Source organism: Bactrocera neohumeralis, chromosome 5 (genome assembly GCF_024586455.1).
Source record: "Bactrocera neohumeralis isolate Rockhampton chromosome 5, APGP_CSIRO_Bneo_wtdbg2-racon-allhic-juicebox.fasta_v2, whole genome shotgun sequence".
NCBI lineage: Eukaryota > Metazoa > Arthropoda > Insecta > Diptera > Tephritidae > Bactrocera > Bactrocera neohumeralis.
Genome location: NC_065922.1, coordinates 33,758,515 through 33,783,022, shown reverse-complemented (window position 1 = coordinate 33,783,022; position 24,508 = coordinate 33,758,515). Strand labels below are relative to the sequence as shown.

At 37.0% G+C, this 24,508-nt stretch overlaps 3 protein-coding genes and 1 pseudogene across 5 annotated transcripts in view; all 4 read right to left on the bottom strand.

Moving 5' to 3' along the window:
* LOC126759517 (serine/threonine-protein kinase tousled-like 2) overlaps positions 1–16,309 on the bottom strand; it is a 202,098-nt gene extending 185,789 nt beyond the window's left edge. The window contains exon 1 of the mRNA XM_050474350.1: positions 15,711–16,309. Coding sequence (XP_050330307.1) covers positions 15,711–15,782 — 72 coding nt within the window. The 5' untranslated portion in view covers positions 15,783–16,309. The remainder of the gene's footprint in view (positions 1–15,710) is intronic.
* Positions 16,310–18,568: 2,259 nt separating this feature from the next.
* On the bottom strand, positions 18,569–19,131 carry LOC126759569 (uncharacterized). The gene has a single exon (XM_050474445.1). The coding sequence runs from the start codon at positions 19,021–19,023 to the stop codon at positions 18,610–18,612; it is 414 nt and encodes a 137-aa protein (XP_050330402.1). The 5' UTR covers positions 19,024–19,131; the 3' UTR covers positions 18,569–18,609.
* LOC126759548 (anionic trypsin-2-like) lies at positions 19,062–20,741 on the bottom strand. 3 transcript variants are annotated; one of them, XM_050474414.1, is made up of 4 exons: positions 20,447–20,741; positions 20,106–20,382; positions 19,287–20,048; positions 19,062–19,156 (listed from the first exon to the last, which is right to left on the bottom strand). In XM_050474414.1, the coding sequence occupies exons 1-3, from the start codon at positions 20,734–20,736 to the stop codon at positions 19,698–19,700; spliced, it is 918 nt and encodes a 305-aa protein (XP_050330371.1). In that variant the 5' UTR covers positions 20,737–20,741; the 3' UTR covers positions 19,062–19,156; positions 19,287–19,697. The 3 variants fall into 3 exon arrangements, with proteins under 3 accessions (XP_050330371.1, XP_050330369.1, XP_050330372.1); XM_050474412.1 differs by lacking the exon at positions 19,062–19,156 and having other exon boundaries at positions 19,319–19,405; positions 19,491–20,048; XM_050474415.1 differs by lacking the exon at positions 19,062–19,156 and having other exon boundaries at positions 19,329–19,405; positions 19,558–20,048.
* Positions 20,742–22,530: 1,789 nt separating this feature from the next.
* LOC126758386 (trypsin alpha-3-like) lies at positions 22,531–23,447 on the bottom strand (annotated as a pseudogene).
* Positions 23,448–24,508: the final 1,061 nt, after the last annotated feature.

Sequence of the window (24,508 nt, the reverse complement as noted above, 5' to 3'; positions counted from 1 at the left end):
AAATCGATGAAACATTCTGCTGCAAGTCCAATCGGACGAAGGAAAAAGTAGAAAGGTTGGAATGGAGGAATGCCGAGTTTACTATGCAACGCGGCCGCAATTCACATCCACCGATCCGAGATTCGCAAATCTAATCGAGGAAGGAATGAAAATCCATGAAAGGCTCAACTGCGAGTCCAATCGGACGAAGGAGGAAGAGGAAAGGTTGGCTTGGGCTACGACAAAAATGGAGGTAGGCCGAGCATACTATGCAACGCGGCCGCAATTCGATCCGAGATTCGCAAACAAAGGAATGACAACCCAAAGGCAGCGGTCCGTTGAAAGTCAAATAGCAGATCGGCAAAACGACCGAAGAAAAAGGATGACACTGGAAGGCCAACGGCAGACTCGATCGAGAGAGCCCCACACCGTACAGGACGACAACGACTGCCAGGGAGATAGCCAAAAGGCATTTAATCGTGGCACTCATTGAACGTAGCAACCCCATTTCACAAATTACAGAGGAGAAGTGGAAAGCGGTAGAGCAGAAACCGCCCGTTTCGCTCTTCGCAAGACGGGATGGGCACATGAGCACGCATATGACAACTTTCGATGGCGCTGGATGGGGTCAGGCTACTAAAATCTTAGAGCGACCCTTCACTGCTAGGGATAAAAAATGTGAATGCAATACCTCTGGGAGGTTGCTGTTCTGGAAATAGTGGACCGAAGCCTGTAACTGAAAAACTATTTGAGATGTCATATTAGAGTTTTTATATGTCTTCAGACAGATATATAATATTTTATTTTTAGGAGATAATTTTCCTACACAATTTTAACACTGTGGGACATAAGAGTAGACAAAAAGCAGATTCGGTCCAACCTAAAACTTTGAATGCCAATAGAGGCTGACGAAGAAGACAGAAGTTCGATGATTTAACGTAAAGGCACACGCTTATTATGCTTGAATGTTACGGGTCTTGATGCAGCAAACTACTATGAAGAAATTTCGGCAGTTGCTTTGTCAAAAAAATATACCAAAAACGCTATTACTCGCATTTTTGAGAAAATATTTAGTATGAGGATAGAAGTAGATGCTTCCGCATCCAGATTTCGATACTTACTTTCACAAGTAGTTTAATTAATAACGTTTTAAAATTAATCCTAAGGATCACTTGAAGAAATATGTATATGTTTTATAAGTTTTGCTAACTTTGGAATACACCTTATTTGTGCATAATCTACGTAAATGGTACCCCTAAGTGCGTTTATAGCAAATACAAATGGCGAACGATTAAACGGCATATAAATGAATACAATGGGCGCGTAGTAAGTATGTAATGTATATTAATGTCTATATATGCACATTTATACATATGCATGCTTTAAAGTAGATCTGCACACCGAAGTTTTCATGGCAGCGTGCGATGTTGGCAAAGAGTGGTCAATACGTGAGCCAGTCAAGAGCGCGTCGATCGATCCGCCACTGCATAATCAAAGCATGTATATATGTATATATATACTTAAAGGTATACTAACCATATATATATTTATATATACATATATATGTATGTATATTTTGCAAACACACAGCCTATGTCTGTGCCTGGAAAGGTAGCCAATGCCCCTCTAACAATAAGCACTAGAGCTATTTTGCTATTTCGTTTTATCATTTGCTGCCTTTTCTGGTTTTTAGTTCGTTGAACTTAGCTGAGAATTTGAACTCAATAAATGCAATTAAAGCAACAATAGCAAAATGTGATATTACTTGCATAGTCTGGACATTGCAATGCAATAATTTACGTTTGTTGTGCGACGAATGCTGTTCGTGTGATCTCGATCTTGCCATTATTACGGTATCAATGCGGATTACTTTTTATTAGCTATTATTTGTGTAGGTGGCGATTTGATTGTTTATTAATAAATGTTTAATGGATGAGTCGTAAAAATATACTAAATTTTATTTTTTTTTTTTTCAAACTTTTTAATATAAAGGCTGAACACTTATTTTTATAGGCTGGGCAGGGTATATTAAGTTCGCCACGAAGTTTATAATATTCAGAAGGAAAGTTTGGAGACTCTATAAAATATAAATACGAATTGATTCAAACTATCCGTTCAAAATCAAGTCTTTTTTGGAAAAGTTTTTTTTTTTTTGACAAGATATCTTGTCGAAATTTGACTTAGATTACTGTCCAAGGCAACGCTACAATACAATATTGCATATACATACATAGCTGTCAGACGAACTACCCAATTCGTATAGTTCCTTTAAAAATACAACAGTAAGGCTATCGTAGCTTCGGTGCAAATGAGGTTAAAATTTTAACAAAGTTCCTGTTTTATTCTGGAAGGTTATCCTCTTAGAATAGCAGTCAAAACAGAACTCCAGATAACATACGGCGAAGGAGAATGGCTTAACTGTTTTCATCATAAGTCTAAATTTGTGCAGGGTGTGTCAGTTTCTACTACAAAAATATCCGCGATGTCAAATGTCGACAAAAGATGACATCCCACCCAGATCTCCAAACTTCACCTGCCGTGACTTGTTTTTGTTCAGCTATGGTAATGAACAAACAGCTAGTCAAATTTTTGATTTTTCCAAAATGGCGGCTTCCGAAAAAAAAAATATTGTGAAAAAAGTACACTTCAGTGTGGCATAAAAAAATCGAAATTATTACAAACAAATCCTTGATTGAAGATGTGAATGGGAAGAACTCGAGCACGAGCAGTGGGCTTTTATACGAATGATTCGAAAATAGGAGGGAGAGGGCTGAAACCTATCGGTAGTCTTAACTTCAGCGAAGCAGAACCCATAGCTAAAACTGACATTAGCCTTGCCTACAAATTTGTGATAGGCTCAAAGCGCTTATTCAAATTTTAAGGGTCTTATGATTGAGTATATAGGAGTTACTACATCGGATCGGCGTTCCAAGTAGTCCAAGTGAAACTTAGGATTGACTTCTTTGCCTAACCCAACTTAACTTTCCCTGACAAACATATCTCAGAAAGATCATGTGTAAATTTCGATCGGTCCATCCGTTCCGGAAATATTTTCGTCACCGATTCACCACTAACGGTAGAAATATACGTTTCACAAAATGCTTTTCTAATAGCAAGCCTTTCAGCCTTAATAACTGCCTTAATACTTGTAGGGCTTTAAATATATAGGTATGTATATGTAAACTATATAAACTAAAAATAAAAATTCGGGAAAAGCAGCTTCAAATCTTTTTTCTTTGAGGAAATTTAGTTTCGAATCATTGTCCCGCTCTTTTGACATTTCTCTTCAGTAAGGTTTGCCATTTCATCATGGAAAGTTATACGATTCAATTATTATCAAAATTTACTACCGAAATTCGGAGTCAGTGGCCTCAACTTTAAGAGCGCTATGTCCAATTTATGGTCGTCATAATCCTATCCTGTCAGATCAACAATTGAGCGTCTAGTGTCTAGCACAAAATGTTCCCGTTCCAGTGAGACAAAGAAGTGCCCGCAGTGTCGAGAATATTGCTGCCGCAAATCAGTCTCTCACACGTCGTTCTCAAGCGTTGGGCATCTCTGTGACGTCGGAGTGGCGAACTTTGCGAAAAGATCTTGGCCTACATCTTTACAAGATCAAAATGACGCAAGAACTGAAGCCGCTTGACCAACAGAATCATCGCATGTTCGTTAGTTGGACTGAGCAACAACGTGAAAATGATCCGGATTTTCATCGAAAAATCATCTCCAGCGATGAGGCTCAATTCTGTCTGAATGGCTTCGTCAATAAGCAAAATATGCGTTATTGGTCAGGCAGCAATCCACGCGTACTCCATGAGTCACCATTGCATCAGAAAATATTACGGTTTGGTGCGGTTTATGGGCAGGGGGCGTTATTGATCGTACTTCTGCCGTGATGATCAAGACCGGCACGTTACTGTGAATGGGAATCGCTACACTGGTGAACGTGTTATCCCACGAAATGGCCCAGTCAATTGGCCGCCTCGGTTGTGCGTTTTGACGCAGTTAGACTATTTTCTGTTTGTCAAGTCTATGGTCTATGTCAACAAGCCAGCGACGATTGATGAACGTGAAATTGCAGCAGTCTCGGCCGATTTATGCTTGAAAATCGTCGAAAATTGGGTTCAGCGTCTGGACTTCTGCAAGAGTGTCCGGTGGTAGCCATGAAATCGAGTTCCATACATAATGACATCTACTTTCACAGAAGCGCTCTTATTGAACAACCCGTTATTAACATCAAACATTGCCAATTTTGTGTTAAGTTGAACACATGAGCATTGGTCTCCACTACGATTACTAAGCCATAAGGATCATGTACTTACAAGTCCATCATTAACTAAAGTGATAATTTAACGCCTGTTGATAGGTGAAAAGATCGAAATAGGTAGCAATAAAACATTGCACCAACTCGTAAAGTTCAACGCAGCTAAAAGGTAAAGTTGGACAAGTTGAAAGGAATCAGACCAAATGTAAATGGGTACCACAGGCAGATCGAGATGTAGTGTTCGTAGGCCTTGTGTAAATATGAATGAAGTTGTGTGGCAACATTTGTATGCGTTCGCAACTACTCATGCATATAAACGAAGCAACGAGTGCACTGAAATGGAATGAAATGCAGCACATACATACATATTTATGTGTATGTATGTATGTATGAATATATGTACATATATATACATCTATATGTATATATATTTGCGCAATATTCAATCTGTTGCAGGTTGCAGGTGCCGACGAAAGTCTAACAAAGCGAGCATGCAACAATAACATCGAGGACCACCATTTGATGTTGGTGGTGGAGCCGATGAGTGGAACGCGAAAGGCTGAGCATACGAAATATGCAGATGAATATGAATTGCATGTAAGTAGAAATGAAACAGTACCATCGATAGCGTCAAAATAGTCACGAAACACAACCAACAGCCAACAGCCATCAACAACCAAAAACAACAACTACTTACAACTAACAACAACAACAACATTAGCAGCTAGAAGAGCTTGCAAGAGCAACATAACAATAATATAGTTACATATCTAGGTGTATGTGTATGTATGTGTGTGTGTACAGTTAATGCAATGACCAAAAGCTTCCGCCAACGACGTGGCAACAACAAAGCACGCCAATGATTGCACTTGAGCCTGAGCAATAATCGAAGTAATGCAACACAGCCCAGCGATGCCGACGACTACAACGATACAAACGACAATAACAACAGCGATGACGACGACGACGACGACGACGTTGACGCAGCGGGCAGTGCAATCTCTGGCCCCAACTGCCACCATAATAATACCAGGTAGTAGGTAGTCAGTTTCACAGTGGGCAATATGGTAAATGCAATTGTTGTTGCTCATATGTTGTTATTGTATAGCTGTCGTGTCGGATTTGTTGTTAGCTGTTTGTGTGCAACATTCGACTCGCTCACACTCATACTTGCAGCCAAATGCCAAAAATTCTAAATTTCAAATACATACTCGTCCGTCCACTCGAAGGTGCGTGCGTCCTACAAAAGTACATATGCTTGTATACACCCTGTATTCATACATACATACAACATATATGTATATGTATTCAGCTAGCATATGTGTTTGTGTGTATGGAATGCACTTGCATGACAACAACTTCAGCGCCTCCCAACTGTACCAAAATGCGCTGCAACGCCATTCAGCCAGGGACCTAAAAGCCTAGCCCAAACGGGCTAACAAGCACCCGGCCAGGCCAGGCCACCTCTTTTGTGGCAGCTCCGATGCTGAGTTTATGTGTATCTAAGTTAAAATGTGCAGAAATCTAAGCTCAGTGCAAAAACAACAATAAACAACATACATATGTACATTCATTCACACATATAAATTATGTATACCTTGCGCTTGGACGGGGCGAACGAAAATTTCATTGCATCAGCAAATTATAGCAAGGTTCTAGAGATTAGAAAAAATGCACGCAGAGTACATTAACATTAATATTGAATAAAGGGTTTGCTTTCTAGGTATATAATAAGTACGAAGGAGTTAATGTCATACGAAAAATACAATAAACAAGAAAAAAAGTTAGCTTCGGCTGACACGACACTAAACACCCTTCACAGGTGCATTTCTTTTATCGCAAAGGGCATACAAAGACCTTTATCTTCATATTGATCGTTTAGTTTGTATGGCAGCTATATGCTCTAGTGGTGGGATCTGTACAATAGGTTCGAATATTGCACTCTTGCTTTGGATAATAATTCATGAAGATATTTTACAAATAAAAGAGTTTTCTACACAGGGGATTGATTGTGATCGTTCAGTTTGTATGACAACTACAGGGTATAGTTGTCCGATAAAAGCGGTTCCGACAAATGAGTGGGGAGAAAAGAACCTCTTCAAAATTTCAAACCGATATCTCAAAAACTGAGGGACTAGTTCACGTATATACAGACGGATAGACAGACGGAGATGGTTAAATCAACATGTTGTAACCGGCCCTTGACCTGACCTTTAAAACGTTCCAAAGGCGCATGTATAAATTTGACAGTTGGCGGATCATTAGTTTGTGAATTATATCATTTTGATTGCTTTTTGAACATGTACATCATATCATTCACCAATATTTGGGTATGGGAAAGCTCTGTGCACAGTGGGTACTTTGCGAACTCACTTTTGAGAATAAATAATTACGAGTTGATAATTCGAGTTTCTGCGTCGAATCCCCAGTCATCCGAGTGAACTGGACTTTATGATCCCGCTCCAAAGCGTGAAAAAATACAACAGTCGGCTGGCAAGATTATGAGGTATTTATTTTAGGATGTGCACGGAATGACTTTTTATTGATTACCTTGAATAAAGAAGGACCTTCAACACAGCGACTATTGCAAAGCGTTGTTAGGCCATTTGAAGGGTCGGTATAACCGAGTTTTGTAATTGAGTCACTTAGTTAATCTTATTGACATCATAAAGAAAAGCTAAGGTCTCAAACTTTCACAAGTGATACATTTTTGTCTGGCAGGGTTCCGCGTTGCTCTTTCTTCAAGGTTGGTAGTACTGTCAGTCACATTTATGTCAAATTTCATGTCAAAATATTCATTAGTGTTTGAGATACGTGTCGTTTTGTGAGCTGACAAAAGTGAGTTTTTCGTTTCTTGCGATGTCGAAATTTTTTCAGCAAAGAATTTGCATTAAATTTTGTTTACGGAATCAATTTTTTGCTACGGATACGTTGAAGATGGTGCAGAAAGCCTTTGGTAATGAGGCTATGTCTAAAAAAAATGTTTACAAGTGGTATAGTGAGTTCCAAGCCAGCCGTGAACGTGTCGAAGACGAAGAGCGCCCAGCGCGACCATCAACCTCAACCGCCGAAGCTCACGTTCAACAAATCAAAGATTTGGTGTTGAAAACCCGTCGATTAACAATTAGAGACCTTGCTGATGAAGTTGGCATATCGAAAGGCTCAGCCAATACCATTTTGAAGGATGTTTTGGGCCTCAAGCGCGTCAAATCGCGACTGGTACCGAAAACATTGAATTTTTTGGAAAAAAGGCGGCGCGTTGAAGTGTGTGAAACGATGCTTTCCGACTACCAGGGTGTCATGAAACGCATTATAACTGGCGATGAGACCTGGATCTATGCTTACGACCCCGAAACAACCGATCAATCGAGCGAATATCGTGCCAAAAGAGAGCCGAGACCAAAAAATCTCGCCAAAGTCGCTCAAAAATCAAGGTCATGTTGACTGTTTTCTTCGATTATCGTGGTGTTGTGCATTATGAATTCCTTCCAACCGGTCAAACAGTCAACAACGAATATTATTTGAATGTTATGCGTCGTTTGCGTAACGCTATCCGACTAAAAAGGCCGGAATTGTGGAAAGACAATTCTTGGTTTTCACACCACGATAATGCACCATCCCATACTGCCCTCGTAATTCGTGATCATTTCGCCAAAACCTCAACCCATATCGTTCCGCAACCACCGTATTCACCTGATCTGGCGCGACTTCTGGCTGTTCACCAAGCTGAAAAGACCGCTCCGTGGACACCGTTTTTATACGATAGAGGAGATTCAAGCCGCAGCGAAGACGGAACTGAAGGCCATCCCGGAAAGTTACTACAACCAGTGTTTCGAAGATTGGAAAATCCGTTGGCATAAGTACATTGCATCGGGAGGGGATTACTTTGAAGGGGATGAAATTGATTTGGAAGAATAAACAAAGAATTTTTAAAATAAATACAATGTCACCTTATTTTTTGGGCACAGTATTTCGAAGATTTAGCTCACGACGAATAGTTTCTCTTGGCTTTACTGCAAAAGTGACTCGATGGAAAAAGTTTTCATTCAAATGAAAAGGTGTTGCTAAAATATTAATTTTGAAAGCATCGAAGCTTCACTCTATTGAATTGATATAAATTTACATTTATTCTTTGCATATATTACGATAAAGTTGTCCATTTAATCACTGCAAACTGCCGTAATGACTAAAGAATACAAGGTAAGATAGCGAATACTAAATATAGCTATCACGAATTTAAAATTTAAATCCAATTCGGCATCTATTAGCAGTTTTGAGTCGGCTTGAAACTTCTAGGGCCCTTCAGTTCGATATCACAATGGACACATCACAGATGAAAGACGAAGTTCAGCTAAGCGTCATTTTGTCAGATTCGACTAGTTCAAACGATTGTACGGTAAATTTAGCTATAGCTTTTAGGAACAAAAACGATAAGGTCTCAAACCTTAACATATCTAATGACTGTTTCGGTCGATTATACGGTTCAAAGAGACAGAGCGTATGATAAAGCCAATACAATGCTGATATATACTCGTCCGACAGTCTTAGTTCTTTTTTCATCAACATGAACTGAGAACTATCGACACAAGATAAACGAGTTTAGATTCTATTCCGTCATAGTTATTAACTTACTCTTTTTTGACAGGTGTGTCAGCTGTCCAGTTATTTTTGTTCAGCATTGTTTGGCATTTCATCATGGAAAGTCTTACGACTGAACAACGTTTACATATCGTTCAATTTTATTGCGAAAATTCAACTTGTGTAAATAATGTTTCGCGCGCTTCGCTCAACTTATGGTCAACATAATCGGCCTACTGCACGTACTATTCGCAAAACCATGGTGAGGCCCAACATTCATTATTGGATAATATCCGACCGAATTGACCACGTCCAACACCCAGTGAGGAAAATAAAGCTGAAAGTATCCTGTATAGTCGATTCGGCGCCGTTCGCAGCAACTCGGACTGACGTATTGAATGACTTGCCGCATTTTACATCGAGATTTTAAATTGAAAGCGTTCAAAATATAGATTGTGCAAGAACTAAAACCGCTTGACCTTCCCAAGCGACATTGATTCGCTCTATAGGGTCTTCAAAAGTTCCAAGAAGATCCGACGTTTTAGGCCCAAATTTTGTTCTTAATATATATTTATATGTATATATGCAAATATGAGTATACACACACAAAATTTCAAGTCGATCCGACGAATATTTTCGAAGTTATGGACACATTAGTGAAGGCGCGCCGACTAACGGTGTTTTCAAAGTGGGTGAGCAAGATTTTTCAGAAACGGTTGAACCGATCGGTCTGAAATTTTTACACAAGCTTCTTAACTATATTTTTTATTAATTAATCGAAGGATTTCCCCATCTGATGAAAATTTCTTATTTTTATAAACAATTAAAGACCCGAAAATCGAACCTTTTGCTTTGAGTAGCCGCCATTTTGTCAAAAATTTTTTGTTTGCTAATTCCTTCGATCAATCACTAGATTATTTATTATATTAATGAAATTTATTTGGTTTTTGCATTTTAGATGATCCAATCCAGAGATATCGTGCTCACTGCAAGAGGCCTTTTTTTTTTGCGGACCTCTGCAAAATTGGCAATATCAACGTTCCCGATAATTATTTTTGGCAATAAAAAATATGTGAATATAGTTTAAGGTTGTCATAATATACCTGCCAAGTTTCAAATCAATAAGCCAAATAGTTTGCTTAGAAAAAATTATTGAAAAATGCCTTTTTTCGACCTCCTAACTGTATATAACCCCTTAAATACGGTATAATAAGGTCGTTCAAAATCACGTGTTACGGAACTTGTTTCTCAAAAAACGACTATTATGTCAAAAATCAAAATTTTGTCAAAAATCAACTGTTCTTTGACCATTTTCAAATACAATTTTTTGGGGGGTTTTTTGATTTAACAGAAATTTAAGCATAAAAGCACACCGCCAAACACAATTTTTCGGAGATCCTCCTGGAGATTTGCCATGGCATCAATGGAATCCAATATTTTTCAAATGAATCGCAGATTATTAAAGTACACTAAATTCTGTAAATGTTCATTATTTTTAGTTATCTATCAATGAAATAAATAAAACAACAAAAAACACGTTTTTTTTACTTGCAAGTGGATGCAACCTCTTAAATTACAAAAAAATATGAATGAAAGTAATCTGAGCGCTGCTTTCCTAAATATACCAAAGCTTGATTTATAAAGAAAATGGTGATAATGGTGCTGAAACAAATGATGTACAATTGAAAATCTCACAAAATATCTGGTTTCAAAACTGAAACAACAATCAAGAGCGAACATCAACTCGAAGTAATATTTTTCACGCCGAGTTGCCACGAAATGCAAAATTTATTATTTTACATGAGAAAAAGTATAATAAAACATTTCATATAATTGTTTGTACTTATATGCATATAGAGTAACAGTATGTACATAAATCCATACAAGAACGTTATATGTATAAGCGGAAGTAAGCATTTTATTAAACCCTATCATCTTCCACGAAGGCTGTAGGTATGACAAAACAACAGGGTAACACGATGGCGTATACGCAACCACAAATAAATGGAACGTTGCAAACGGGGGACGGTCACGAACATATACAATATGGCTGCCAACCCCAATAAGAAACAGGAGTCAGTACCCAATCGTAGCGCTAATATAGGATCCATTAATGGGCCGTTTGTTTGCAAGTCGGCATATTTGTTTACTCGTATGTAAGTATGTATGTATACATGCGTGTATGTATGCAAGCTTCTAGGCATAAATTTGCGTGTTTTTCGTGGCACTTATACGGGTGTATGCGTATAGCCGAACACAGTATGTTGTCATGCTCTGGACGACTACTTTCTACCAAGACCCATCATCTCTGTTTTTATATGCAAAAGTGCATAAGCGTTAGAAAATTATAAAAAAAAAAAGAAAAATTCATAGCAGTTTGAAACCCATCGAAAACGAAAGTTAAAGTAATTAAAATTAAGGAAAAAATAATTTACGGCCGATCTGAGATCGGGAAGAGGAAGGAGAGTTTAGTGGTTGAATTTTTAAGGGCCAAAAACTGTTTATCTAGGTTTTCTCCAAAACTACGAGTCCTATTGAAAAAATGTATAAGGAAATGTTGTAGGTAGTGAAAAGATCTATATCTATCCCAGACTTTTTTACACAAAACTTTAACATCAATTCCATAACTGCACCTTATTTTGGAATGATTGTTTCGCAATCCACTGTTTCAGTTCCCACCAAAGGTTTTTAATTGGATTCAAGTGGGGGGACTGACTTAGCTTATTAAGAGAAAACGCGCCGTTGTACTGGAACCAAACTGCTATCAACTTCGAAGTATGTTTAGGACATTCATCGTGTTCTCCAATATATCTTTATATTGGAATTTATTCATGGTGTCCGTAAGATGATGTATTGGTCATATGCCATATCATGAAAAACAGTTCTCGACCATTATGTCTACCATGTTTAACAGTTCCATTTGTAAACCGTGTATGCAACTCTTTGACCTTCGGACGGCGAACATTGCGTCTGGCAATATTCCTGAACAAATGAATTTTTGTTTCTTTGCACTACAAGATGTTGCGACATTTTTTTCCGTTACCTAGACTGGACCAATTTCCATGATTTTACACGATTTTATAATCTTATTCTAAAATTGTTTGTTGCAATAAAGATATTTTTCTCGCTAACCTGGCAGGTAAATTAGCTCGTTGTAGCATTCATCGGACCGTTCGGGAAGATATTATCTTACCATTGTGGCCATAAATGATTCTTGAAGGTATGAATGGGTCCTTTTTAGCGATACATGACGATACGGCTGCCTGTTGCTGTAGGTGTATTTTTAGTCGACTGAGAATTTCGACATTCTTTTTAATTTTTAGGGTATTCAGCACAAAATACAATGGACGCCTTAAGTTTTTAGCGATATTTCAAGGGCTTCAGCCCTATTTTTTGACATTTGAGTCGATTTTCTCCTCATCCGCAATGCAAACTTTATTTTTACCCGTCTATAAAATGTTTAAGGTATAATTGGACTTAAACAAGGAGCTATACAACCGAACGAACGAAGCATAAAAAGAATTCGTCCAATTTGCTGAAAATCTTAGAAAAATAAGTATGTACATATGTACTTATTATTTTGACCACTTAAAAATCGAACGTCAACAATAGACCGCCACGCTTACTTCAATTAGGGGATTCACCATTTTCGTTTCACTCAAAAACTAGGTTATTTGAAATTTTCACATAAATTTAGAGAAATTTATAGGTTATGTGAAAAAAGTCTGTGTGTAAGAAATTATAAATCTCTTCATTGCCTACAACATTGCCAAATAACTTTTTCTATAGGACTCGTAGTTTTGCCGGAAATCAGGGTAAATCCTAAATTAAACCACGCTTTCCTTTTCCGGATGAGTTTTCCATATCTCGGCTGGGATGACCTTCACTGCCTCCAGTGTATTCTGTTTTCTTCGCATCTTTATGCGACCTCTACTCAAAGTCGTTTATGCAATGGATTTAAAGTTTTTCTTCGAATATTGCATTGACACGCTTCATCACTAAAATGTGTTGAGTCGATCCATGAGATATGTTTGTTGAGGGTCTCTGCTCTCTCTTTAATATTTTTATGTTATCCACATTAATCAAGGCAAGATTTGGATGACTTCCCGACCACCATTTAATGCTTTGTGCCACTCAAATACTTCGTCATAAAGGGGACTTTTGCAATATTTTCAACGATTGAGATCAAACTGCACATGAACATAAAAAAGGTTGTTCCAAAAAAATACCGATGTAACGTCAAATAAAAATATACAATATTACCGCTACCAAACAAACTCGAAAAATGTTCAACAGAAAATTAAGGAAATGTCAAAAAAAAAAATTAAAAATATAAACAAAGAAATTTCAGCCCAAAAATTCTATAATAACAATAAATATAAATGAGCTCAGGACAATGATTTTCGGCTACAGTTGAAAATAGAAAGTTTTTACATATGCTCGATTTATACATACATATATGAAATAAGAGAGAAACCATACAGCAAACTGTTTAAAATATCTGCTTGTTATTTTTCGCACTTTGTTTTAAGGAAAAGGGCAAATAGCTGAGCATTTTATAATCGATAGAAGTGCTACACTGTTCCAACGACAGTCAGGTCAATGTTACAGGAAGAGTCTTGGATTTTTATCCTACCAAGGACTATCAACTTGGCAACATTCTTCAAATTTATTTCAGAAATGTTTTCCGCCGCAACAACAACAATCATCAGTCACATACCAATTTGTTGAACGCAGCTCGAACATTTTTCGACAGATTTCACTACATTGAGGCTAGCACATACTATTATTAATATATATTATACAATGTGGGTTTAACATTAAAAGCATTTGTGCACTAACGGTAGTTACATGTCTCAATGTATGAAAATACATCAACACTAATCTATTTAATTGCCTATTATATATTTAATTTGTAGCTCAAAATAAAAGTTGCGGTTAGGTAAACATATTTAACACAATTTACACTATTTAAAAAGTTAAGAAATTCAAGCATAATACATATTATTTAGAGAGCAACATAAATGAATATAGACATTCGGCCACACTTTTTGATTGCAGTTAGGTGTCCTGATTAATACCCCTCCAAACCATTCAACTTTTACTGTCATCGTCAGAGTGAGTAATAAATCAAAGCTTTTTCGCATTTTTATTTAAATATATTTCACATAGTATATACATATTTACATATGTACATATGTATATATGGCATATTAATTTATGTGCATAAATATATGCTTTTTCTTAGCACTAACCTTAAAACGACTCATTTTTCGTTGCTTAATTAGTGGCATATTTTTTGTTGTCCTCCACACTCGGACTTACTACTGGATATGTCACCTGATCTAATTATGTATGTATGTATGGAATAAAGTATAAGTAAATACTCTCACAACGTCTTCGTTCAATGACACGGTGAGCAACACTGTTACACTTATGTTGAATTATTTTAGTATTTCTTTGTAGTTACGTTTTCCACAAACCAAATGCAAAACATACACTAACATGTGCACATTTTAACATTGTTTACTTTATTTTTATATTTTATTTTTGCACAAATTTCTATAAATTTACTATCCCATCATAAGAAATAAGTACAGTAACAAAAATACATCACAAACGCAAAATTCAGTCAGCCAAAGGCAATGTGTCGGCCAAGTCACAGTACGAAATATCTCATATAACCGGCGAATGGCAAACAAACCGCACAGACAGCACGTTGCTGAAAGAGTTGCTGTTGCAACGAAACTGAAAATCTCAGCAACAAAACACTTCGGCTATCAGTTGGGAATGCCATCCACATCACTTGCCAATGCTAGAAATGACAGCATGCGGCGGTGGCAAAGGCAAAAATGAAGGTAGCGCCTATAAACAGACAAGACAGGGGAGAGGATAGGAATCAAAGTGTGCTTAACTATGGGAAAAGCACCTTGACAATATGGACAGCGGTATTAACAACAAAAGCGACCACTGGGGCCATAATACACACTAATAATTGTAAAGTTGATATTGGAGGAACCATTAAAATAACAGGAACTGAAGTTTAAGGAAAACTTTCATTTAGAAAAGATGGGCTTAAAAACAAATTTGCAAATGTAAAATAGATTCTTATATGGTATTCATTTTGCGTTCCATATACATATTTTGAAAAAAACCTACCTTTAGTAGTTATATGATAAAAAAAACTAATTATTTAATTAGGTACCTACTTACGGCGAAGTAGGGTTTTAAAATTTCTTTGACGATGTTTTAAAAACAAAAAAAGTGGATTTTCGGTGCAGACTGCAAAAAACTATTATTAAGCGATAAGAGTCTTGATATTTTGATATCGGATGTTTCAACACCACGTTGTCAGTTACCCGGCAAACCCACTTTTTTCCTAGGCACCTTTGAATACTTGGTGCTATTGCGATATTTTTTTTCTTTATTAATATGGACCCTGTAATATACAATTGGATTTAAAAAAATATATTTAACTGTGTTCTCAAAAAAATTACAAAAATGGGCCTTGTTTTACTCGAATTTAAATAACTACTATTGACAAAGAATTTGGGTTCTACTTTTGTTCCGGGTAATGTAACTCCTGCTTATAATGTATTTGCTATTATAGCTCACAGCATTTGTTAAAGCTATTATTTCTATTAATACTAAGTATCTTATTGGAGATGCTTAAATGTATCAAATTATGACAATTTGAAAATTTCCACACCGCGTTTAGCCAAATTGAACCCAACCACACAGACGCACATGACCGAGTCTACGCAAATATATAGTCTTGCGCATTCCTAATTTGTTTCCAATAAATAAATACTGTAAATAAATAATATTTGGCTATACATCTACAGATACGCATGAATATTTCACTTTTCCTAATTATTTATATATTTACCCTGACTCCAAGAAAACGCGCCTCGAGCAGCTCCTGCTTTCTCGGATCCAACGAAGCTTGAAATTGATCCATTGCCTTGCAAACTTGCAAATTCACACTTAATATCTATAAAATTATATTTTAGCACTAGTTATTTTTCACTAACAGCGTAATATATTGCGATTCAAAACAATTATTATTGCAAAAAATTACATTCACCAAAATTTGTCCGCGAAAACCGGCGTACACTGCTTTACCGACGTGCAATTAACGCGATCAAAACAAACAAAACAAACGCGAAACGTATGAAAAATGGCAACACTTATCCCAATTTTATTATTAGTACGGCAGTTCTCCGGCTTAAGAGCAATGAGATTAAACATACGTAATAAACACAAAAACAAACGTCTATTTACGTTGCGTCGCTTACAACGTTACGTTGGCACATTTTATTTTACTGATAGTAGCCGTGTCTCTCCCCCTTGCAACCGCACTAATACAAGCAAAACTGCAATTTTACGCGCTCCAACATGGTTCATTCACACTTTCTTATAGCAAAATATACAATTCTTTCAAAAGCAAGTATGTCGTATATTCACTGATTACCGATTTTCACTTATTTATTCTATATTTATGAGTTCAAATCCCGATTATTTGTGAAACACATACTAAAAATCAACGCGAAAAATTTAGCGGAAGAATAGTCAGTCAAAATGCACACAATTTTACTCACACACAAACTAAACATTTCATGTGAGCGCCGAAACAGCTGCGTTGGTATGAATGCTGCCATCTCACACAAATTTAGGTCGAATTAAAAAACTCATAGAAACTTTAACAGAAGTCGCTGGGAGCGCTGTTAGGTAATTAACCCGTGACTTAACCGATAGATGGCTTCCAGAGAAGGAATGGAATTACATTCTACAAATATGAGAGTATTATGTAATTACGTTAATAAGAAATATAGAAAAAAATATAATTATGAAGTTTTGGGTTGTTTTAAAAAGTAGCATAGGAGTATGTAGTAGCAAACTTTAGTACTTAATAGCATTTGTACTAAGTGCATTTTTAGACTTAATTTTTTTTTTGCTTTATACGTTGAAAATGATAAATTAAGTTTCCCACAAAGTGTAATATATATGTATAAATGATCAGAAATACAATCTGAGTCGATTTATCCATATTCGTCTGTCCATCGTCTGTCCATTCGTCTGTCTGTATATAAGCGAACTAGTCTCTCGGCTTTTGACATTTCGCTCCAAATGTCGTCGTCATCCTCCCTGACATACTCCTCAAACAGCGCCCGCTCCTCTGGAGAGAGAGCATCAAGGAAGCTAAACTTACGCTTAGCTTCTTGACCCCCCTTGCCTGCAGCTGCGCCGATTGCCTTGTCCGTGGCCGTTGTCCTGGGTTGTTGCCTTGGTGTTGTTGTTGTTGCTGATTTGAGTGTGTTCTGTAACTTATTGAAATATATTGATGAAAATTGGTATGCGCGTTACTCAGTAAAAAAAACGTAGAAGTTCTTAGATGCGCGAAATTAGAACACTGCCACGCCCACAAAACGCTATCGACCGAAAACATATAATGTGCTATAACCTAGCACTAAATTAAGATACAGAACTGTAATTCGGCACAGGGAATGACAGTAGCAAGGGGCAAAAACTTCTGAAAAAGTGGGCGTGACCATTCCCTCTAATAAAAGGTTTGTCCGGAAAGTAATAGGACTGAGTCGATTTAAAAAAAATTTATTGAACCAATCGTTACAAGAAAGATCGCCTCAAAGAGCCACGACTCGCACCTGTGATTACGTTATACATAAATTGGGGGTCACTTTCACACATGTTCAAATTTTCTTGGCACATTTCCACCCGCCGTTATTTCTAATCGTCAGTAAGCACTTTTGTGACCATTTTCTCCCATACCTTGCGCATGTTCAAGTGCTCCGTCACAATGTCACATGAACCACACAGGTTAGGTCGTAGGTCGCAGTCGTAGGTTTTCATCAACTTCCTCTTCCCGACCCTTCAAAAAGGCCTGATGCCACCGAAACACATCACTTCTAGCTAAAGCAACAGCTGGTCGCAAATTTACCTAGTTTCACACAGAATTTAATCGCGTACCTCTGCTCTAACGAATGCTGCACTTTCGGCTTGCACCATTCTCGGAAACACGTCGCGCGAAAATGCTTGTGCTGATTCTCCAGCTGCTCGGAAACAACTGACCAGCCGATCGTTCGTTAGCTAGGAACGCCCTCTACCGAATCCAGTTGGTACGCGCAAGTTCCGAAGTGCAATCGCGGCGGAAGAAAATCAATCCTATTACTTTCCGGACAAACCCTGTAAGTATGGGAGGACCTTAAACCACCCACTTTTTGATTAATTCACATATCTCGAGACCCGCTCGACTGATTTAAACCAAATTCAGTATTCGAAATTCGACAGCCACGAATCGAACCAAAACTATTCAAGCTCCTATGTACTGAGTATGTGGACCTAGTGCTTAAGTTGACACTATATCGAAAATATAGGTCAATGTGGGATATATAATTGAGGGAACCCTTTCCTGATAGTAGTATGTCTGTGTGCTACAAATGGGCTAGATCGGATCCCATATACCGAATATAAATACTTCCGAACCTCTGAGGGGCTTTATACTGCATATATTGGTCAATAATAAAATCGTACGAAAACTCGCCATAGACCCTCTATAACTAACAAGCCTTGTTTACCTGAAGGTACTTTCCTTGCTTTGACCTTTGGAAGTTGTAAAAATATGAAACGTTCGGTTATACCCGAACTTAGCTCTTCCTTACTTGTTTCTTATTAAATTTTGTTTTACTCTTTGCCTGTGCATACCAAACGTATTATGTTTGGAAGTAATAATTATACTTTATTTATTTCATTTCCGCTTCTATAAATTCTCACAAGTGTACATTTTTCGAACGTAAATTAAAATATTTCGCTATTTCCGGTGCTGATTTGTCACTGATGCCTTTAGCCACTTTAGTTATAGCCCTATTGACGAGTTCCTTTTGATGCAAGTCATCTGCAGCGCTAATTATTTGGAATAATGTTTCATTATCGACATCTAAGAATTGATCTTTCCATGCTTCCATGTTGTTATCGTCCAAATCATAGGATGCATCCTCACATTTTTCGGCCCATATGATAATGCGACGCAAAATGTTTGATGTGATTTTATTTAATGAGATGCAACCTTCTTGGTCCGACACCTTTTTCGCTTCTTGAACTACCTGCGATTTCTCAAATAATGAGTCACGGGTGCCGAGCACTTCCCCATCCTTGGTACGAATTCGCAAATCATTTAGTGCCATGAAATATGGTAGCGAATATACTATTTTATGTAGGTATATATGTATGTATGTATGTACTTAAATACGTTAATAAGTCGTTGTAAATGCTACGTTGCCATAGGTGAACTGAGCTCAAATAGTATTTTGTTGTTAACTATAAAGTGCCAGAGTGTTCAGTTTGTGGAAGCAAGTATAGAACATACATACATACGTTTTTATGTATGGGTGTACGTAAATATTAAATAACGTTTAATTGGCGCCTTAGCTTCTACAAATGTACTTACACTGTTTATATTAACTATAAGAATATTTACTATTCTATTGTATAAATTATTTATGTACGTTATGCCTTTGAAGCTTGCTATTAGACGAAGACAGCAACTGTCGTCATCTAATTGACTTCCTAGGAAATTAGAAAGGTAAATTTTTGTAAAAGTCCGTGATTTGGATTACATCAAAAACTGCTATTATATTATTACACCGCTTACGGTAACAACCTGTCCGATACTGGTTCGGGAAACATTAAGTCGATCTCGCTTTATTCAACACGCTCACCTGCATTAAAACGTTGTCAACTCTGCATTCCTGACTCCTCTTCTGACACATAAAAACTCTTTTCTCATAAAACTTAGTTTAATTTAACTGTTGCAATAACAACAACCGTTAATTTTCTATGTAATTGTCAGTTATGCGCTTCACACACCTTTCATTAAGAGAATTTGTAATACAACTAGCAAAATCAAATTTACAGGTCTCAATTTACTGAAACCGTTCGCACGAATCCAATCAAGATACGAAGTCACATCGGTGTAATAACCGGCATGTTCGGGTATACCACATTTAACGCCAAATGATACAATGCCCGTTACACTGCCATTACATATCAGCGGACCACCCGAATCACCACTGCACGAATCTTTCTCAGGATCATCCAAATCGCCAGCACACATCATGCCAAAAGCATATTTGTCAGTTCTAGCGTCACAGTAATTGTCTGGCAATATATAGACATCCACATGTAATATTACATCTGGCATCGGGCCCCTCTAGAATAACTAATAATTGCAATTCCTACATATTTTTTTATAAAAGCTTTTACTCACGAAAAAAATTCGACCCCAGCCAAGCACGGTGCATTTAGTATAAGGCGGTAATGGGTGGGTTTGCAGACTAATCCTCTGCACGGCAACACCGTCTTCATATATATTTTTTACCAACAACAATATACCAATATCATTTCGAAAAGTTAAAGGCTTGTAGTAGACGTGTCGTATAATTTTATCAACTTTTAAGACTTGTGTTGTTTCAGTTGGTACCAAACGCCTCGGGGTCCCCGCCACGACCGTTAAATCTGACGGTTTCAGCCGTATTCGGCTGTGGCTGAATTTATAGAAACGCTTATGTACTCATTAATACATTTTTAAACATCAAATAATTATATTACCGCCTACAGACACAATGTGCTGCGGTCAGAATAACTTTGGGTGAGATTATGGAGCCGCCACATTTGTGATCATCTCCAAAAAACCATTTGTGTTTGCTTCCTCGAATGGAGACAACATATTTTGCCAAATTATCTATCTTAGGACGATAACCGCCGGTTATCAAGAATTTATAATTTTCCTTAGCATCCGCCATTATGATTTTGCTATTGTTTTTTGCACAAAGATATGTTTCCAATCGTAAAATGGTGAACAAAACTATTGACACTAAAATTTTTTCAATTGAACACATTTCTAACTTCTGATGAATATGATTCAATAATAATAATAAAAATAATTGAATCATGCTTGATGTAAGACTCAACATCTCAAACTGTTATGTTATCGAAAGAGAAGTTTTGTTTTTTGTTTTAACTTTTTGTAACCAATATTTTGTTTTATTTGGAATCTTTATTATTATTAAAATGACAGTAACTAAATTTTCTCACAAAAACAATGATGTTAAAGTACAATGAAAAATATTATACCTAATTGATCCCACCTTCATAATCAATTTAAGCGAAAGGGGTGATCTAATGGAAGATATATGTATTCTTAGTCTCCTACATTGTTTCCTAAGAAAAACCAATGCAGTGTGAGATGGTGCATTATCGCACTTCTTTATTCAATAAATTCATAGGAAAAATCGAAGAATTCACTTTTAGAGCCTCACAAAACGACGTGAAATTTAGCATAGATGTCACTAACAGTACTACCAACTTACGGAAAAAAAATTACCAATTCAAAAACAACGCGACGTATAAATTAAAAATTCACCTTTCAATTTGATCACAGTATTATTTCATGCCTAAGGGTAAACACAACTTGTATGGACTTTCCAATATTAACGCCAATGTTCCAATCCACATCTTGTTATCCTTAATGGTTGTCGATAATCGTCTCCATGACGTTTAGGTGGCAGAAGGTTAAACTTATTGGCCTGAAGAACTTGGCTGTAGTGTAATTCTTTTTGTCTGGTATGGGAATAAACTTGAATAGGGATCTTCTTTTATGCTATGCACCACCACCAATATCAGTTTTTGTTCCCCATTTTAGAGGAGTCTTGGTCATATACTATATATTTTTGGCGATTTTTTTTCAAAAGAGTTTATTGCCCACAGTTTGCTGGCTTTAGGCCTTCCTTATGAATGCTTAAGTGCATAATTATTAATTATTCTTTTACAATCCTTAAGTATTCGTTGTGTCCTCGCTGTAAAGTCATCTAGTGCCTTGTGCTTATTCTGGTATTCTGGTACTGCTTCTGGTATTGACGCTATGCTTCCTAAAGTTTGATCATTTCTCTTCGCTCTATTAAACCATTTCCCTACTATTTTCTATTATTGCTGATAGTTGTGAATTGCGCCATGGACCACATGTTCTTTTCTCTGGCATTGAAAACTTGCAATCGGGCTGCAAATGCTTCGATTTTGCTATTCTTTATGTTGTCTATTTTCTGTTGCAGTTCTTGGAAGTTTATTGCTTTATTCATTAACAACAAAGATTTTCCTAGGATATCAATTAATAACCCTGAGGAGTATTCTACAATTCTGACATTGTTGGTACAGAAGACACCATCCATTTAGAGATCATGCTCTTAGACCAGGTGGTTCCAGGTTGTTATGTCTAATACACATTTGCTATTCCTACCATAGTTACGTACATATGTACTTGCCCCAATGAAGATGTAATGCTTTGATCTCCTCCTCTACTTTCACAGCATCTGTTTTAGCGACTGGGGGGTCCATCTGACAAGCAAAGTCTGAAAATTTGCTGACTTCTTCAATGCTATAACCATCACTAATCTCGCTAGCACCAAAGGTGTTTTGAAGATGTGTGGCAAACTTAACGTTTTCTTGTTTTTTTCATTTCACTACATAAAATGCGATGAGTGATTTTAACAGTTTTTTCTTTGTACTTAGAATTCGACCCAATTTTTTTATTATTAGATAGAAACTAAATAAGATATTTTCAAAATATAAAGCTTACACAGAAATATTTTCAATTAATATGCGTGTTATTTACATCACTTCTTTCGTTATAAAAATTCTTACGGTCTTAATTTATCTAGCCAATCACGATATGAAGACACATTAGTATAATAACTTGCCTCGTCGTGTAAAGCACAGCCATAACCATATGATACAATACCCGTTACACTGCCATTACATATCAGCGGGCCACCCGAATCACCAGCGCACGAATCTTTCTCAAAATCATCCTCATCGGTAGCACATATCATGCCAAAAAAAAAATCATCGTCTCTCTCTTCACAGAATTCAGTTGGCATTATATAGATATCGGCGTGTAATATTAAATCTGGCATCGGACCCAGCTAGAATAATTAACAGTTGAAGTACCCATTTATTGTATTATAATAGCTTTTACTCACGCTAAAAATTCGACCCCATCCAAGCACGGTGCATTTTGTATGAGGAGGTAATGAGCTGGTTTGCAGACTAATCCTCTGTGCTGAAACACCGTCTTCATATATATTTTTTAGCAGCAATAACAAAGCAATATCATTGTGCATAGTCTCAGGGTCCGTAGTAGGCGTGGCTAATAACTCTATCAACTTTTAAGGCTTGTGTTTTTTCAGTAACAACCAAGCGCCTCGGAGTTCCAGCTATGACCAATAAATCAGACGGTCTCAATTCTATTCGGGTACCGCTGAATTTAGAGAAGTATTTATCTATATACCCATTCAGATTTTTTTACACGAACCTCAAATTATTACATCATACAAACGCAATGTGCTGCGGTCAGAATAACTCTGGGTGAGATTATGGAGCCACCACAATTGTGATCATCTCCAAAAAACCTTTCATATTTTTTTCCTCGTATGGAGACAACATATTTTGCCAAATTATCTATCTTAGGACGATAACCGCCGGTTATCAAAAATCTATATTTTTCTTTAGTATTCTCCATTATGATCTTTCTATTGTTTTTTGCACAAAGATATGTTTCCAAACGCAAAATGTTGAACAAAATTATTGACACTAAAAGCTTTTTCATAGAACACATTTCTAATTTCTTATAACCAGGATTCAATACTATTTAAAATTGTATTATGCTTGATGTGTAAACAAATCAAATTGATATTATGTGTTAAAATAGAAAAGATGAAAAAGTTCTAAGTTCGGTAGAAGTCCGGCTATAATGTCCTAAGTGGTGTTTGTCTCTGAAAGAACTGGCCATAGTGAATGAGTCGCATAAGGGGTCGGATGATGTGGTCATCGCTCGAGGGCAGAAGTCATGATCCTCCAAATGTCAGGTAAGAGGAAAAAAAGATAAATCCGCAGAATCCGAATTTTAGACATACAGGTAGTGCAGGAAACGAAATTGCAAACAAACTTGCGAAAGAAGCGATCCCCCGACGTTCCCTGTGCCCTTGTGTTCAATAAGCAGGCACACGATATAGGAGAAACTGAGACATGAAAAAAACAGAAAATAAAGAAAGGTACTGATTAGTAGTGGCGGAATAAGACAAACGGCTACAACACCAGAAGATATAAAAATGTTTTTTATTTATTAAAAATAACTTAAGTATAATAACAAGATTTATTACAGGACACTGCCGACTGAACGAACATATGCACAGAAATGTACTCTGACCAGACTTGTCGGTGCTGTGAGCTAAAATCGGAGACACCAGTGCACATGCGATGCTGTAGCTAGAAGAAGGCTAACGCTTCCAGGAGTCATTCCGAGGCAAAACTACATTAAATCCATCAATCTCTCAAGCATCTGAGGTCTTTTAAGAGCAACGCCGTCGATAAACTTGGTTTCCTGGGTTAGACTACTTTCTCCTGTTAGATGACTACGATGACCATTAAATATTATCCCCTTGTACACTCCGACATACCCAACTTATGTCCTGCATACAACGATTCACCGTACGATACTAATCACCTTTTTGCATGCCACATGAAGCCATCTCACTTAATTTCTTTTTACCTGTTGTCCTAACCCGTCGAAACAGCTCATATTTTGGGCCTCCCGCTAAGTGACCTCGATGAAGTTCC